The following is a 15,147-nucleotide window of genomic DNA, read 5'->3' as shown; positions in this document are numbered from 1 at the left end:
GTTCTGTTGAGTGAAGAGTTCTGTGTCTCGCGACATTGCCATGCTCCTTGGTTGGGATGTACGAAATATACCAATTATCACAGAGATGTAGGGAATCGAGCGTCAAGTTGGAAAGGAAGTGGTAATGATGTATACTTGAGTCTACTGCTGTTTTCACTGTTATCTCACTGTTTGTAAGCACCGAGTAGAGCTGCAAGTACGATGATAAGTGATGTGCGAAATATGGATATAAATTTCACAAGATAAACAGTTGCAGACAGCCGACAAGGGGACGTCCTCAGGCTTGAAGGAGTGGTGTGAGGCTAAAGGGGAAGGTAGGCAACCCCACACCATAAGACGACCATCCTGTCACGAAATATCACAAAAGGCCTCAGAAAGGGTTCTTTGGAACATCCTATGCAAAGGAAGAAAGGAAGGATGTGTTCAGTGATGATGGGCTTTTGTGAATCCGTTAATGAACATTCGAGTATCATAAAAGGAAGGGCATTATTAATCAGGTGAGCGTAAAAGCTTCTCAAGAAGGACTTCCATTTCGCATATTTAGTGAAAACTTAAATACTACAAACAAAAACATGGTCTCTGTAATAGACGATGGCAAGAAGCTTGGTCCCAAAGTAAACTCGCATAGACGTTTTTGTCACGTCCCCAGAACGAAGGGCAGATTCATAAAACACTGCATAGCAAGACAGCTAAATAATGGTTCCTTCGAAAATGTGGATACGTTCAAATATTTCGGAACGACTTTAACAAATGAACGTAGCATTCATGAAGAAATAAAGAGCAGATTACGGCTAAATTCAGAACCTTGTCATCCGATCTATCTGAAAACACAATGAATAAAACATAGGAAACTCTAACTTACTTATACTGAATTCTTCTCGGGCTGCCAGCCGTCTCAGGTGGTTTAATGGAGAAAAAACCATTGTTTCGAGAACCATCTTCGTCCTCTTCCTCAGGATACTCACTTCTCGAAACGTTGGTGTTTTCTCCATGCAAGTAAGCCTACAGTAGTTAGTTTATGTAAGTAAATAGATTACATGTCATAGAACCACAATATGAAAGGGTGATTTTTCCCTTTCCCTCTTTCCTGGACACCTCTGTAAGTTGGACACATTTTCGTGGAACCGCTGTAATTCAAGATAATTTTGATCACCAGTCTGCCCATAGAAATCGATACGCCAATAATAACGAATCATTCAAAGGGCCTACGAAACAGAAGCACCTATGGTCTGACATAACGTGTTTTAGTTAACTCTTTAAAACATGGTGGAAACTTCTGTAGCACGTATGGGTTTCGTATGATTCTCATTGTCAGACTGTACAGCAATCATTTCGATACTACATTGAATCTTGAGGGGGCGGTCGCTGAATCCTTCACATACAGACACACCAACCACATCCTCGTAAGACAGAAAATTATTTTCTTGTGGCTTTGTGCGTAATTTGTAATTTATAATGTCAAGTATGGATGACTTGTGACTTTATACATCAATATTTCAGTAGAACATAAAACATTAATTTGTATATCTTAAATGGACTCATATAGACTTCTAGTAATAATTAAATTATACTTATAGACTACTATTTTTACTGACAGGAAACTCTGAGAATCAGTGATGTATTTCGCCCTAGATAAATGAACTTCCATGATTTAGAACTGCAATTTTTATTGCGTCCATATTGTCACTTGTGTGGTCTCGCTCCCCGGGTTGAAACCAGGTCAGGAGTGGCTGGCAAGTGTCAGACGAGGAACAAGGAAAAACCGAGTAATATTCATGGGAAGGCGGGGACCTGCGTCAAACGTTAGCTTGTGTTTGATTTTGCAGCGGTGTTGATGGTCATGTGGCAAAATCTTGTCGTAGTAGAGATAAGAAGTTGCGCGAACTTTGGAGTTCACACTTGTCACTATGTCGATGTCTTTCGAATCATAGCAAGGCAGCTAATGTAAACATCAGTAGTTTCTTCTACCAATAATATGAAAATAGCTATGATTATGAAATAATATATTAGCGTCTACAATAACAACAGTGCTTGACAGTATAAATGATGCCAATTACAAGCACTGGACACGTGACGCTAATCATATAATAATAATAATAATAAATCGTATTTCATTAGCTTTTTATTCTTGGTTTTTTGTGATGTATAAGTAATCGGCCATTTGGCTGTTGATGCATAATAAATAATCGAATAATTTTAATATTAAAAGTTGCAAAATACCACCGCCAAGGGAGAGGCACTTATTATTTACGTTGCATGACCGACAATCAAATCACTGTACTGATACTCTAGGATAAACAAATTTTTATAACCACAATTTTAACTGTAATATTCTGCAAATGCTGTTTTCCTAGTGTGCATAGTTAAATATGGGATCCATCGTTCTTTTACACGGCCTGACTGGAAAGAGGTTTTGCTTAGCCATTGGACAAATAACACTCCACATTGTAATTTTGGTACACAGTTTTCTTCACCTGTTCAGTACAGATGCTTTCATCATTTCAGACACAAGTTCTATGTTTTTGCTACATTGATAAAGTGTCCGACATTTAACCATATCCATGCGACGCACGAAATATTTTGAATATTTATTTGGTCGTTGTGATCATTGAAAGAAATTATCTCTTGTCTTCAGAGTTTCCAATATGCATCTGTTATATCTCCCATGCGTGCTACATGTCCTGCACATCTCATCCTCGAGTTGATTACCTTAAGTAAAAGTGTGAGAAATTTACTGGTGCATCAAATCTTGAACACTGCACACCTCATCCTCGAACACACACGCACAATTTCAGAAAAGGTGGGCAAGGAAGTGCCAGAACAAGGTTATATTCCGCTCATTGCGGAGTTTGGGGGGGGGATACCATCTTCCTGTTCAGTGATTTGGAATGGGCCACTTACTATTTAGAAGTTTTTGATTTTATGAATCCTTGGACAATAAAAAGACTCCTTGGTTGGGGGAATGGCCCTGAATAGGACAACGCAAGATAAAATTTGAAGCTTTTATGGAGACTGTATGCATTGGTCAGCCTTGGTAAGCATGTAGTTACAATCCAATGTTTCGTAAATTGTCTCTGTCATCGGGGCTGAGATGGTGATGGCATCAAAGGCAGTGTCTCCGAAATGATGTATTGTAATTCCATGTTTACGCGGCTTATCGTCAGAGAGGACTGTTGCAGGACAGCACAACGCAGAATAATGAACACAGCCATGCCTCAGGATTCGAACCATCGATTAAAGTTCTAGCTGTCCTTGTTATCGTAAGCGCATGACTGCTATGGACGATCATTCACGTTGGATGAGATTTGAAGAAGCAGGGACGATTTCGAGGTTTGGTCTTCTGAGTTTTGACACTGTGAAGATGAGGCGATATGGTGCTCCGAAACGGTGGTATCTGCCTACAAGTCCACACGGTGAAACGACCCGGAAGACCAATATCTATTATTCTTAATTACATGTAGTGTGGTCGATTTTTCCAAATTAATATGGGCTATTTGACTTTGGCCTGTATTAGATTGTTTCATGGTAGAGGTGCTCTTCTCACGAGCGCAAGATATTCAAAATGAGGTTTTTCAATGCATGTAAAGATAACTTTTAAATGTACATAAACCACTTAGGACACCTAGTTGCCGCTGAAGTGTTCCTGGAAATTAGCCTTGCCCGATGATCCACGTGACCCCGCCAAATCAACCAATAGGAGAGTTTTCTGTGCCGTTTTCCTTATTCTCCCTCTCTTTTCTTCCCAAGGTCACGCTAGCAAAAATAAAGCCAGCCGATAACAGCACGCAAACCTTGTCGCGTTGACGTCATCTCGTTGTCATAGTAATAGAAAATGCATGATTGTGGTTGGTTCAGCTTGTGAGCGGGGAAGCCCCGCTACCAAATGTGAATTCTGGTAAAGCTCGAAAGACCAGGGATTGACTATTAAGTTTGAGTCACCGTCAGTCTGTTTATGGTGGGGTTACAAGAGTTGGAAGTATGGAGGCACGAGTGGTTTCTCCCAAGTTCTAATGTATGCTATTTCGTGCGTGTAATGGTTGTCCTCAACAGTGCATTATTACTGACGTTGAAACAGCTTACTTTTCTTATTTCGTGCGTGTGAAATTATCTCTTTTTCTGTTTGATGGTTGCTACCGTCAAAAAGAGTACATTCACATTGTTCGGCAGCATCAATTTATTTCTTGTACAATTCACGTTCAGCATCATCTACCGAAATCTGGTAAGAATTTGGAGCAATTCACAAATTGTTTCCGTTAACTACATTTTTTTTGTCCCAATAGTAGTTTCTAAGGGACGAATAAAAATTGGTGGTGGTTTGGTGTGTGTGTGTGTGTGTGGCGACATACATATGACGTACGTAATGCTGAATGAAATGTTTGTCGATACCAGTGTTTCCGATAATGATTGTAAACTGGAGACCGACCATGTGGTATCGCATTCGATGTATGTTGAGGAGGGGGTCGATTCAGTTTATGCGTATTCCCCTGCTTTTCCCCCATGGGCGTGTTAGCTGTGTTCATATTGATGTTGCGTCTGTCAGTTCTATGTAGAAATTAGTAAAGTAATATACTGAAGAATGTTACTGTAGATTTTAACATCCAAATAAAATGTAACTGTTAACTGCCAGTAGTACGTAAAATACCTTTCACAAGGGAAATATATTTTGGGAACCCCCTGTTCACAGCGATGACCACGTGCAGTGCAACAGTTGGTACTGTGTTTGTACTTACAAGACAATATAACCTGTCACTGAAGTAGAGTTTTGCTTATTAGTACTAGCCCAAAGTGATCTAGGATTGCTGTCAGTGAAGTGACGTCATGGATTGGACAACCGAGTTTCGGGTTCTATTCCATGCAGGAGGGCCTTTTTTACCACCATATCCACTCCCACCCTGCCTCCTATCTAGTGAGTCTTTTGTGGTAAAGTGGCTGGAGCATGAAGCTGACCACCTGCCTCCATCTAGATCAGGCTAAAAGATTCATGGATATTTACCTCCACTCCCCTCCACGTAACTTCTTGGCATGGTGCATAAGCTTGGAAACAGCTAGCCCAAGCTGTAACCATTCTCATCATTAAGAAGACAAACAAGGAATACAATATGCCATGATGTATAGTTATGAAAAGAACATCAAAATTCTTGTTTTGGGAGTATCAGCAATGCTCATTGTTAACTCAGTGGAACAAATGGAAGTCACTTAGTATTCAGAAAATTTGGGTACTCCATATTCATATCAACAGTTCATGTAAATAAACTTCTGTTTACACGAGTTTCAAGTAAAGTAAGTTATGATTGCAGTATATTTTGGGTGATCAGCTGTGTGTGAAGAATTGACCCTGATTATGGAGGTATAGACAGTCTTCAAATGTTGGATCAGTTGTGTTCTCACACAGCTGGTTGAGAAAACTTAATTGCATTTACTTGCTTTAAAAGTCCCAGTGTTACAAGTGAAGGTTCTACTTGGAAATAAAATTGGAACTTATAAAGAAATCTGTTTAATTCAAATGCATATGCTACTTAGGAGCTACAGTGTATCGATCAGTGTAGTGTCTAATTTTGGATTGGATGATGGGTTCAGTCTTTCTGTCAGGGGCAAAGAACATTTTGTCTATTCTCTGCATCCAGTCTGGCTCTGGGACCAACCCAGCCTCCCATCCAATGGGTACAGGAAGTCCCATTTTCCAAGGGTAAAGTGTGGCTAGGACCTGACACTGACCACTCACCTCTGTCTAGTGCCGAGGTCAAGAATGAGTAGACACTATACCCCTTCTCCCATGAAGCAGCTCTGTGGCATGTAGCAAGACAGCTTTGCCTCTGCCTTTACCTGTGCTACTAGAAATATAAACTTTCCCCTGCTCCATTATCTTTTAAGTTACTGTGAAGTAGGACAAAAATAGACCTGATATTTTTTTTATTTTCAGACACTATGCCTTTTGGAAATGTTCTAATGCAGTTTCCTTTGCAACAGAGTGCAAATGAACTGGATGAAACTTATGAGGTAAGTATATAGAGTTCAGAATTGCCACCTTTTTGGAGTCTCTGGAAACAGACTTTTATTCCTGAACTATAGATTTGGTCAAAATTTTAATTTTCTCTTTGTTGATCTTAGTGCATCATTGATTAATCCAAATAATTTGAGGTGTTACATATATTGCAGTGAAATGTTTGTATTATTATATAATATAAATTGACTTCATTATATCTACATTCTGCCTAAACATGATAGATGCAACTGTCCATCACAGATCAACATTATGTACTGTACTTATAGAATTTTCTGGCTCAAAGGTGTGTTTTTATTTGAAAAATACATTACAGAGATTAGCTCATAAATCCAATAAAACAATTAAGATGAGGGAACATTTGTCTTTGGATGGTAGTCCAAGATTTTGTTACTACTTTTTACAGTATATTATTAAACAAACAAATTTGTCAGTTTACTGGTGTACTTTGTATGATTTATAATTTATTATGAAAACTAGTTGCTAAAAATTGTCCATATTAAAAGGTATGAATGAATTTATTAGTAGTTCATTGACAAATCCAGTTACTGAGATTGTTCAGCATCAAATGATATGATTATTAGTGAATAATGAATTGGAAGGATTGTGGGGAGGATTTGGTCATGGTTTTATTTAAAATAGAATCCCAGAATTTTAATGGGGAGACTGAAAAAATTATGAAAACCTCAGCTAGGAGCCTGTTCAGGCCAAGAGTTGAGATTTGAATATGATTTTCCTTCCATTGGTAGATGGTTGTAAACTATATGATGCGTGTGTAGAGTTTCCAGTTGTCGACAAAACAGTCACACTTATGATAAAGTATGACTTTTTTTCCAGGGGACATAAATTCAGTTCCATAAGTCAGATTCATATTACTGCTTTATTGCCTTAAATTTATATTACAGGATTCAAAGTGCAAGGTTGATTATAGTAATGGTAGAATTGAATTGTATTTGGTTTTTTAACTAGAAGCTACACGAGAGCTGACACATATTTATAAATATGCCATTAATTAGTCATTTTTTGGGGGGAAAAGTATTTGGAAGAAAGTCATGTTAATTCCAGTCAAGGCCAGTTGGTTTTGTACTTGTTGTAGGAATTCTATTATTTATAAACCTAAAGACCATCTAGAACCTAGCAGTACTAATTCTTGTACTCTTGTTGTGGCTGTATTTTTCTTAAACAGAACACCAGTTTTTAAAGTGCTGTGACTTACACATTTTGCAGTAGTGATGCATTTGATTTTTGTTTGGTTGATATGTGTGTTGAAACAAATCTGAACAGGGATGGGTTATCCTGAGGTTTCATGTAGTTTTCAGGCAAATACTGGCGCAGTTTAATACTTTCGGCACAAACGTTGCTTCCTAGATTCCTCAATCATCATTCATGACCATCACACCATGTTTTGTTAACTGCTCCTTCACCTCAACAAGTGACACAACTCTCCGACATTAACAAACCAAGCGAGCGCCAAGGCTAATTGTGGTAGTTCGCTTATGCTAAGTGTAATTGTTGTAGAAGACTAATCTTCAGACTCACTGCTGTGAAAACCTCAAATCCTACATGTAATTGTTATTCTTTCAGCCTAGATGGGAAGACCCTAATAATTACCTGGCATCTATTTGGACAAGAGATGAAACAAATTCCTGGGAAAATAGTGAGAGTTCTGAATACTTTGTACATTCCACAGCTGTGAACAAGCAGTTAGCCTTCCCAAGTAAGTATAACTGTTCAGACTTGAGTTCAGTACTAACCATAAATATTTAAATAGTTATCTGTGCTGCATTATTCACTTCCTGTGTTGTGTTGGTGCTTATGCTCAGTTGACTACAGACCATCTAGATGAATTGAATGCATACTAATAAAAATCATTTAATTATAAGATGTTGACTATTTAGAATAGCTAGTTATGTTTCTGATAGAGAACCAAATTACACTGGTTACCTTCCTAGTTGTTCAGAGCATTAAAAATATCCAGAAAAGTATCTGAATAAGCATTCAAGGGTCTTTGAAGCGTTTAAAAGCTGAAGGGAGAAGCACACACACTGTCCAGACTTCCAGGATAAGATCACTTTTTTTCTGTTTGGGTATTATAAAGAATAAAGATTAATATTTATATGTAATCAATCATGTATTATGTCTCATTTGACTGGTTGAAGCCTGTCTTCATTTTTCTTATGTTCAAAGAAATGAACATTTGCCATATTTATAGGTTGAATCCCTATAATTTTTCCAAAAACAGTGAAACAGTTTCATTTTTAAGTTGGAAAATTACATCAATGTAAGAAACGTTATTCCATTTCACTGATGTTAAGTCTCGTACATTTATATCAATTTCATTTCTCTCCACTGAATTAACCTTATGTTCTTTGTATAAAAGTGTGTCTTTTGACAGTGGTACTCAACTGCACGTGTGTGATTCGCAACTGGTTTATGTTAAGGAGAACCATACAACATTTTGATATGAATCAAATAAACGTAGGGCAGTCAGAAAGTTCCCAGAATTGTGGTATAGCACTGTAATGGTAGGACATATGGCAACACTTACCTAATCATCTTCAAAGTAGGACCCTTGCGCACAGTTCAGTCGTCTCATTCGACACATCGCTGGTTGTGGATCAATTCTTCACCGAGAAAAGCATTCCCGTCATCACCCAACCACCATACTCTCCGGATGTTCCTCCGAGTGACTTCTGGCTGTTCCCTACTCTGAAAATGGGCCTCAAGGGGACGCGGTTCACAACCATGGAGGACATCAAATCGAATGTGACAGCTGAACTCTGGAAGATTCCAAACGAAGCCTTCTGCCGGTGCTTCCAGCAATGGTAGGATCGATGGAGCAAGTGTGTGTGCGCAAGGGTTCTACTTTGAAGGTGATTAGGTAAGCATTGCCATATGTCCTACCATTACAGTGCTATACCACAATTCCGGGAACTTTTTGACTGCCCCTCGTATATAAGGTTTAGTATGCCTGAAACGATCCAAATATGGTGAATGTTGGGCAGTTTCAACATATAAACTATTAAACATAAGGATTGTAGTATTCTGGGTTGTGACACTAAATTTGTAGGTGGTTACAACATTTTGGAGAAAGATGTTTCAGCCTAAAAGACTGCACAGCATTGGAACCCATACTATTACAGTCCCTATTTTCACTGCGATAGAAACCTGTAATTTCATATTGAATTGTAGTTTTTGCTGTAGATATGTGGATTTTTCAGTTGTGTGTTGCGCTTTAAGGATGCTGTTTGTGTTTCAGATGATTGTGTAAACACAGACTGGAAAACGAAGTCTGTGAAACAGTGGGAGTCTAATGACATAATGTGCTGGATAATTTCAGTCGCTAATAAGAATGACCTGAACTCTGAAGAAATAGGTATTTCGCAGTTTAATGATATAGATGGAGCAACACTGTACAGTATGTCTGAAGCAGATTTTGTATCCAGAGAATCACAGCATGGGAAATTTCTTTTCAGTACTTTGCAGCAACTGAAGCAAGAGCAAGAGCATCAGCAGGTGGATAATATAAACAAATGTGAGTGGATTAGCAGTATGGTGCTGTGATGCATAACCACACACAAGCTTAGACACCTGGCCAATAAATGTTTAAACACAGGTTTTATTAAGTAAGGTGTCAGATTTATAAAATATGATGTCATAGTATAAATAAATGTGCAACATTAAATGTAGAGCTTAAGACAAAGTTTTCTTTGAAAGATTTTTTGATTCAGTGAATATTTATTGCTATGCTGTCAAAATCTAATGATGAGCTTAAAAATTTATACTCCTCCCCAAGTAATATCAGAGTCATTAATTAAGTCAAGAAGAATGAGATGGGTGGGGCATGTGGTGCTCATGGAGGGGGCAAGAGGTGTGCACCAGGTATTGGTTGGGAAGCCTGAGGGGAAGAGACTGCTGGGGAGACCTAGATGTAGATGGGAGGATAATGTCAGGTGGGATCTATGGGAGATAGGAGTTGAAGGAGACTGCATTTTGTTGGCCCAGGATGTGGTCTGGTGGAGGACTTTCGTTAGTTTGGTGATGAATCTTCGGGTTCCGTAAGCCATGTAGTTAGTTGGTTGATTCGTTGGTTGGTTAGTTAGTTAGTTAGTTAGTTATGCTGTTAAAAGCAGTGTATTCCTCTGAACAGCCATGAAAGCTTAAAACCCTACATTGTGTATTGTGTTTGATGGCACCTGTTAAAGTGATGGCCATGTGACATAAGCCTCATATAAATGTATTGAAGTAATATTTTTTTATTGTATATCCCTAGTGCCTCCAGTATCCACAATTAAGCCTGATGAGAGGGATTATTACCCATTACTTATGAATCTTAACTCAGCAAGCACTTCCAGAATTGAAGGCCACCAATCCTCAGGTATACCTTTGTTATAATTATAATACAGAATTTGGTACTGATTTGTTTAGGACTAATCTTTGGTAGTATTACCTGAAGATTCAACACTGCCAATAATAAACAAACTCCCAAGACATCCATCTTCCTTCTATCCTTATTATTCATCTTTATCTTCACATTACCTTCTCAGTCCCCTCAAGTGGCTGCCTTCTAACAGGTTTCACTTCTAAAATGATATATACATTTCTTCCATAACGTTGTAACATTGTAAATTTCATCACCTAAAAAACACTAGATGACCTGTATGATGACTGCAATTTATGTCCTAATTATCTGTTTTATGTGTCTCGATTTCATACTTTTCTGAGTTTTCCTTTCAGACACTTCTTGTATATGTGTACTTTTGATTTCGATCATTTTGGAATGTCTATGGGGTACTACATTTTGTACCGTGTAGTAATATACAGACCATATTTTTCTCCTAATTTCCTTATGAACGTGTATTCTTTTAACATTTTGAAATTGTATATCATGTACACAGTACTTATGATATTGTGAATGATATTTATCTCTTTTTTTATAAAATATATTTTGAACTTTTCAGATTTATCTGTTACATGATTGTGTATGTATTACTGAAGTAATTTTTTATGTATCAACGTGTGGGTCAGTACAAGTAGATAACCATTCCTGGCCTATATCAGATGTTGACCTGTATCCCTTCTTAAATACATGTGTATATAAAAATATTATATGTTTGTCTTTACTGCATCTTTCAACTAACCAACACACCGTGTTTTATACATTCCCTCTCTTTACTACCATTGCTAATTTTGCATTTTAGGTTGACTGCTAGATGAGACACTATATTTTTAAAAATGGAAATGTTATACTTTCAGATGAATCTGAAGGTGGAATACATGGCATTCCACCAAGTGTAACAGGCAAGAGACGACCAGGGCGGCCTCGTATACCTGGACGTAGGAGTAAGAAACCAGGTAATATCAATTTTAAAGGATAGTGTTTGGTGTGTGTTATATTTCAGCAATGAAAAATGACTTTGTGTCTGCACTTCTGTAGTGATTTATGATGTAGAAAACAAATTTGTATGTTAACCATAATAATTGAGATTATTGTGTATCTGTTTGCAAAATAAATTTTAAATAAGCTAACATTTATGTAAATAATACAGTGAAACCTCAATGTATCGTTTTTGATGGGGGAGGGAAATAAAAACAGTGAATATGGGAAAACGATAGTTGCAAGAAAGCATTAAAAAATAAAATAGTGCATTTTTCTCTTTGGAATATGCAAAACAATACAAAAACCCTGCAAGAAAGCATTAAAAAATAAAATAGTGCATTTTTCTCTTTGGCATATGCAAAACAATACAAAAACCCTGTAGTTTGTGATGTACATCTTACATAAAAAGTAAGTTGCTTGTGAAGAATGTGTGTATAGTGTGAACCTGCCTGAACCATTCAGTAGAAATATCTTTAAATTCTAATGTTTTATCATTCCTTATTTTATGTAGCAAAGAAGTTTGGAAGGTTATGGGGATTTATTAGAGATTTGCTGTCTAAATTTTTGTTATGTTCTTTGTTTCAAATAGAAAAGAAGACTGGAAGGTTGTGGGAGTTCATTAGAGATCTACTGCTGAATAGAGAATACTGTCCAAGCTTAATCTGCTGGGAAAACCATGATGAAGGTGTTTTCAGATTTGTTCGTAGCGAGAAGGTTGCGAAACTATGGGGATCACTTAAAGAGAACCCTAAAATGACGTACGAAAAATTGAGCCGTGCCATGAGGTAAGTCACTTTATTTTGTAATTGGTGTTCCACATGTTCTTGTTGGTCTTCGATTATGTTGATAGTGGTTGCTATATTTAACCCGAAAGCAGTGTGATTTTATTTATGTAGTGGTTGATCTTTTGTAAAATTTTGTAAATGTAGATTTAAGGTTTTACCTGTTTCATGTTGTATGTAGTAAAGTTTGTCCCACTATACGTCATGTAGGCGTTTGGGGGGAGTGGAGGTATAGCTCCTCTCTTCCTTGACCTCGGCACTAGATGGGGGTGAGTGGTCAGCATCACGCCCCGGCCGGCTTTACCCCCGAGAAAGGACCCCGGTACCCATTGTAGAGGAGGCTGGGTGGACCCCAGAGCCGGTCTGGACGCAGAGGCTAGAGGAAAAATCCTCTGCCCCCATCGGGGATCGAACCCCGGCCGTCCAGCCCGTAGCTAGTCACTATACTGACTGAGCTATCATGTAGTATTAAATATTCCTCTTCTTACATTTGAGTATCGTAGCACTTGTATTGTTTTTTTGTGGTATGTATGTTACTGGTTACTGAAGAGGATGAGGAGTAAATTTGGAGACTTTCTTTTACTATTTGTACTGGGACAACACTTTTGTATAGTTTGTAAAATATCGGTAGACTTGCACATCTACATGTGTGCATTCATAAAAAGTAAGCCAACAATAAAAGATTGTCGAGTACTTTCTAAGAGTTTTTTCATAATATACAGAGGTGAATTTTTTTCAAGGTTCTCGAGACACATTTTATTTTTAAGATTCATATTGTAAACAGTGTGTAGTGCTGCTTTGTTTGTGATTTGACTAAATTTTATGTATCTCCACTCATTTGTCTCTTTGCATAGTTTTGTTTGTTATAGGTAATATACCTGATTCACCTATCTTCCATATTGATGGATAGTTGGTGAGAGTTGAAACATCATCTTGATAAACTTTGTATGAACACACAGGCATGTGCTTATGTTAATGTTAGAAAAATTACTTCTTAGCTTTGTCAACTTTTGAAACATAACAGTCCTATTGTCAGGAAATTTTAACGAGGGCTACCATTAGTTATGTAAATCCACACAGCTAGAGTGGAGACTCGTGTGTATAGCAGACCAATGGCAGTCCAATTTTTTTTTAAATTTGAAGTCTAACTGAACACAAAAGTTCATAAGGTAAGAATTTTACTTAATCTCATTAATAGTAGATTTTTTTTATGTGCAGGTACTACTATAGGAGCAAAGTGTTGCAGCCTGTTTTGGGCCGGAGGTTGGTGTACAAATTTGGACCTACTGCAACAGGCTGGCAGACACCAAATCCAAACTTCAGGGTATAAGTGTCTGAGAACAATTTAGTTGTATGCTCATTTCATCATGGGCAGCACTGAAAAATTATCTGTGATTTGAAATTTGCGCGAATACGAAGTTTATTTTGGGGAGGGGGTTGCAGGTGGAAATTGTGTTGGCCAAACAAGTGTTTGTGACTGAATTACCAGAAGTCATAAAGGGAGAATTTGTACTGTACTGTTTAAGGCTGTTATGACCCAGTTTAAGGCCAAATGTAACATATTCTCTCGTGTATATGAACGAAATGACATTCTCAAATTGTAGTATGCTTCAGGCAGCATACTGACAGCATTTTGAGTGATTGAATGAGTCCAGGCAAATTGGAAACAGCATTCTCATATTGTATTCTACGGATACACTATTGATAGTATTTCAGTTGATAGTCTGAATGAATCCCAGTGAAATGGATTTGTGTGAAATATTCTCAGGTCGTTGATTAGTGATAATTATTGAACAGTTTTCAAACATCCTGGTCAAAAGCAACATAAGACACCAGTCAGTAAAAATGTAAAGAGGTCATATCTTTAGTCATAAATATGAAACTTGTGCTGACAGTTTGTTCGTTACAACTGGAAATGGGTGGATGGAATTAACTCCCATTAAAAGAACATTCCTGTTGCAACACTGACTTCTGCTCAATGAAGGATATGACATTTTGTATCCAACAAACATTTAATCAAAACCATTTTATGTCACAAATATTCCTAGTATATTAAGCTTTCATAATAATATATAACCAACTTTTTATCATCTGCATTAAATTTGTGAATTTATGTGAGAAATGTGGAAAGAAGTTTGTCTTTCATCCAGTGTCAACATAAAAGTTATGATGCCACGAGTTGGAGAATTATTTCTTTTGTCCCAGCAATTTTTGATGTTGATAGTACTGAATGTTTTTTTTGAAAAACATTTTCATGTGAGTTGTGGCTTATGTTTAACATGTTTAAAATGTATTGCACAAAAATTAAAGTTCAGTGGTAAATATTTATTATACACATTAAAAATATGTACAGATTAAATGTTACAAAATGCAAAATTATGCATTCATGTACACAGATGAGTGTTTGTTGGAATACACACACACAAACAAAATCTACATACATGTATATACATGCACATATATACTTTTTTATAATTTTATGCTTTAAATCAAACATGATTTTATTTTATAAATGTACTGTGTTTATTTTTTTAAGTTGATTTGCATACCTGATCGAGTTTCAGTATTTTCAGAAAGATATGGTTTGACCATAGTAAATGTCACTAGTATATTACCAGAATCATTTGATGTGCTGTCATGGTGTACTTCAGTGTTTGCATGCCTATCTTTGACATACTGGTGGTAAGGCTTGTATGCTGTATAAATAAAATAAAACTGATGACTGTTCCTAATAAACATGGCATTTACTAGTATGATGTTGCTTTTGTTTGTTAGGTAGTCGTAGGTCTACGATCATTGCTTAAACTGGATGTACATGAAGATGTAAATATGTGCCAAGATTTTTATCTTCATTGAAAGCCCGTGGTGAACTAGTGGTTAGTGTTCACCACTGAACCCAAGGTTTTCGGGTTGAAACTTGGCTGAGGTTAATGGATTTTTAAGGATGATAAAAATCCGTAGCACAATTTCCTTCGGAGGGGAAG

At 37.2% G+C, this 15,147-nt stretch overlaps 1 protein-coding gene across 8 annotated transcripts in view; it reads left to right on the top strand.

The window, feature by feature from the left end:
- LOC110834299 (ETS homologous factor) overlaps nucleotides 1-14,916 on the top strand; it is a 40,597-nt gene extending 25,681 nt beyond the window's left edge. For 3 of the 8 annotated variants that reach the window (XM_022073297.2, XM_087353639.1, XM_087353640.1), the window contains exons 3-9: nucleotides 5,921-5,997; nucleotides 7,586-7,718; nucleotides 9,261-9,536; nucleotides 10,275-10,379; nucleotides 11,258-11,356; nucleotides 11,971-12,166; nucleotides 13,382-14,916. In XM_022073297.2, coding sequence (XP_021928989.1) covers nucleotides 5,921-5,997; nucleotides 7,586-7,718; nucleotides 9,261-9,536; nucleotides 10,275-10,379; nucleotides 11,258-11,356; nucleotides 11,971-12,166; nucleotides 13,382-13,493 — 998 coding nt within the window. In that variant the 3' untranslated portion in view covers nucleotides 13,494-14,916. The other 5 variants (XM_022073296.2, XM_022073299.1, XM_022073298.2 and 2 more) reach the window with 5 other exon arrangements.
- The last annotated feature ends 231 nt before the right edge of the window (nucleotides 14,917-15,147 follow it).

This window comes from Zootermopsis nevadensis, unplaced genomic scaffold (genome assembly GCF_977971745.1).
Source record: "Zootermopsis nevadensis isolate Lab colony 2312 unplaced genomic scaffold, Znev_1.0 Znev_ptg000022l, whole genome shotgun sequence".
Lineage (NCBI taxonomy): Eukaryota > Metazoa > Arthropoda > Insecta > Blattodea > Termopsidae > Zootermopsis > Zootermopsis nevadensis.
Note: the sequence above shows the minus strand (reverse complement) of the source record. Positions and strands in the feature narration are given on the sequence as shown.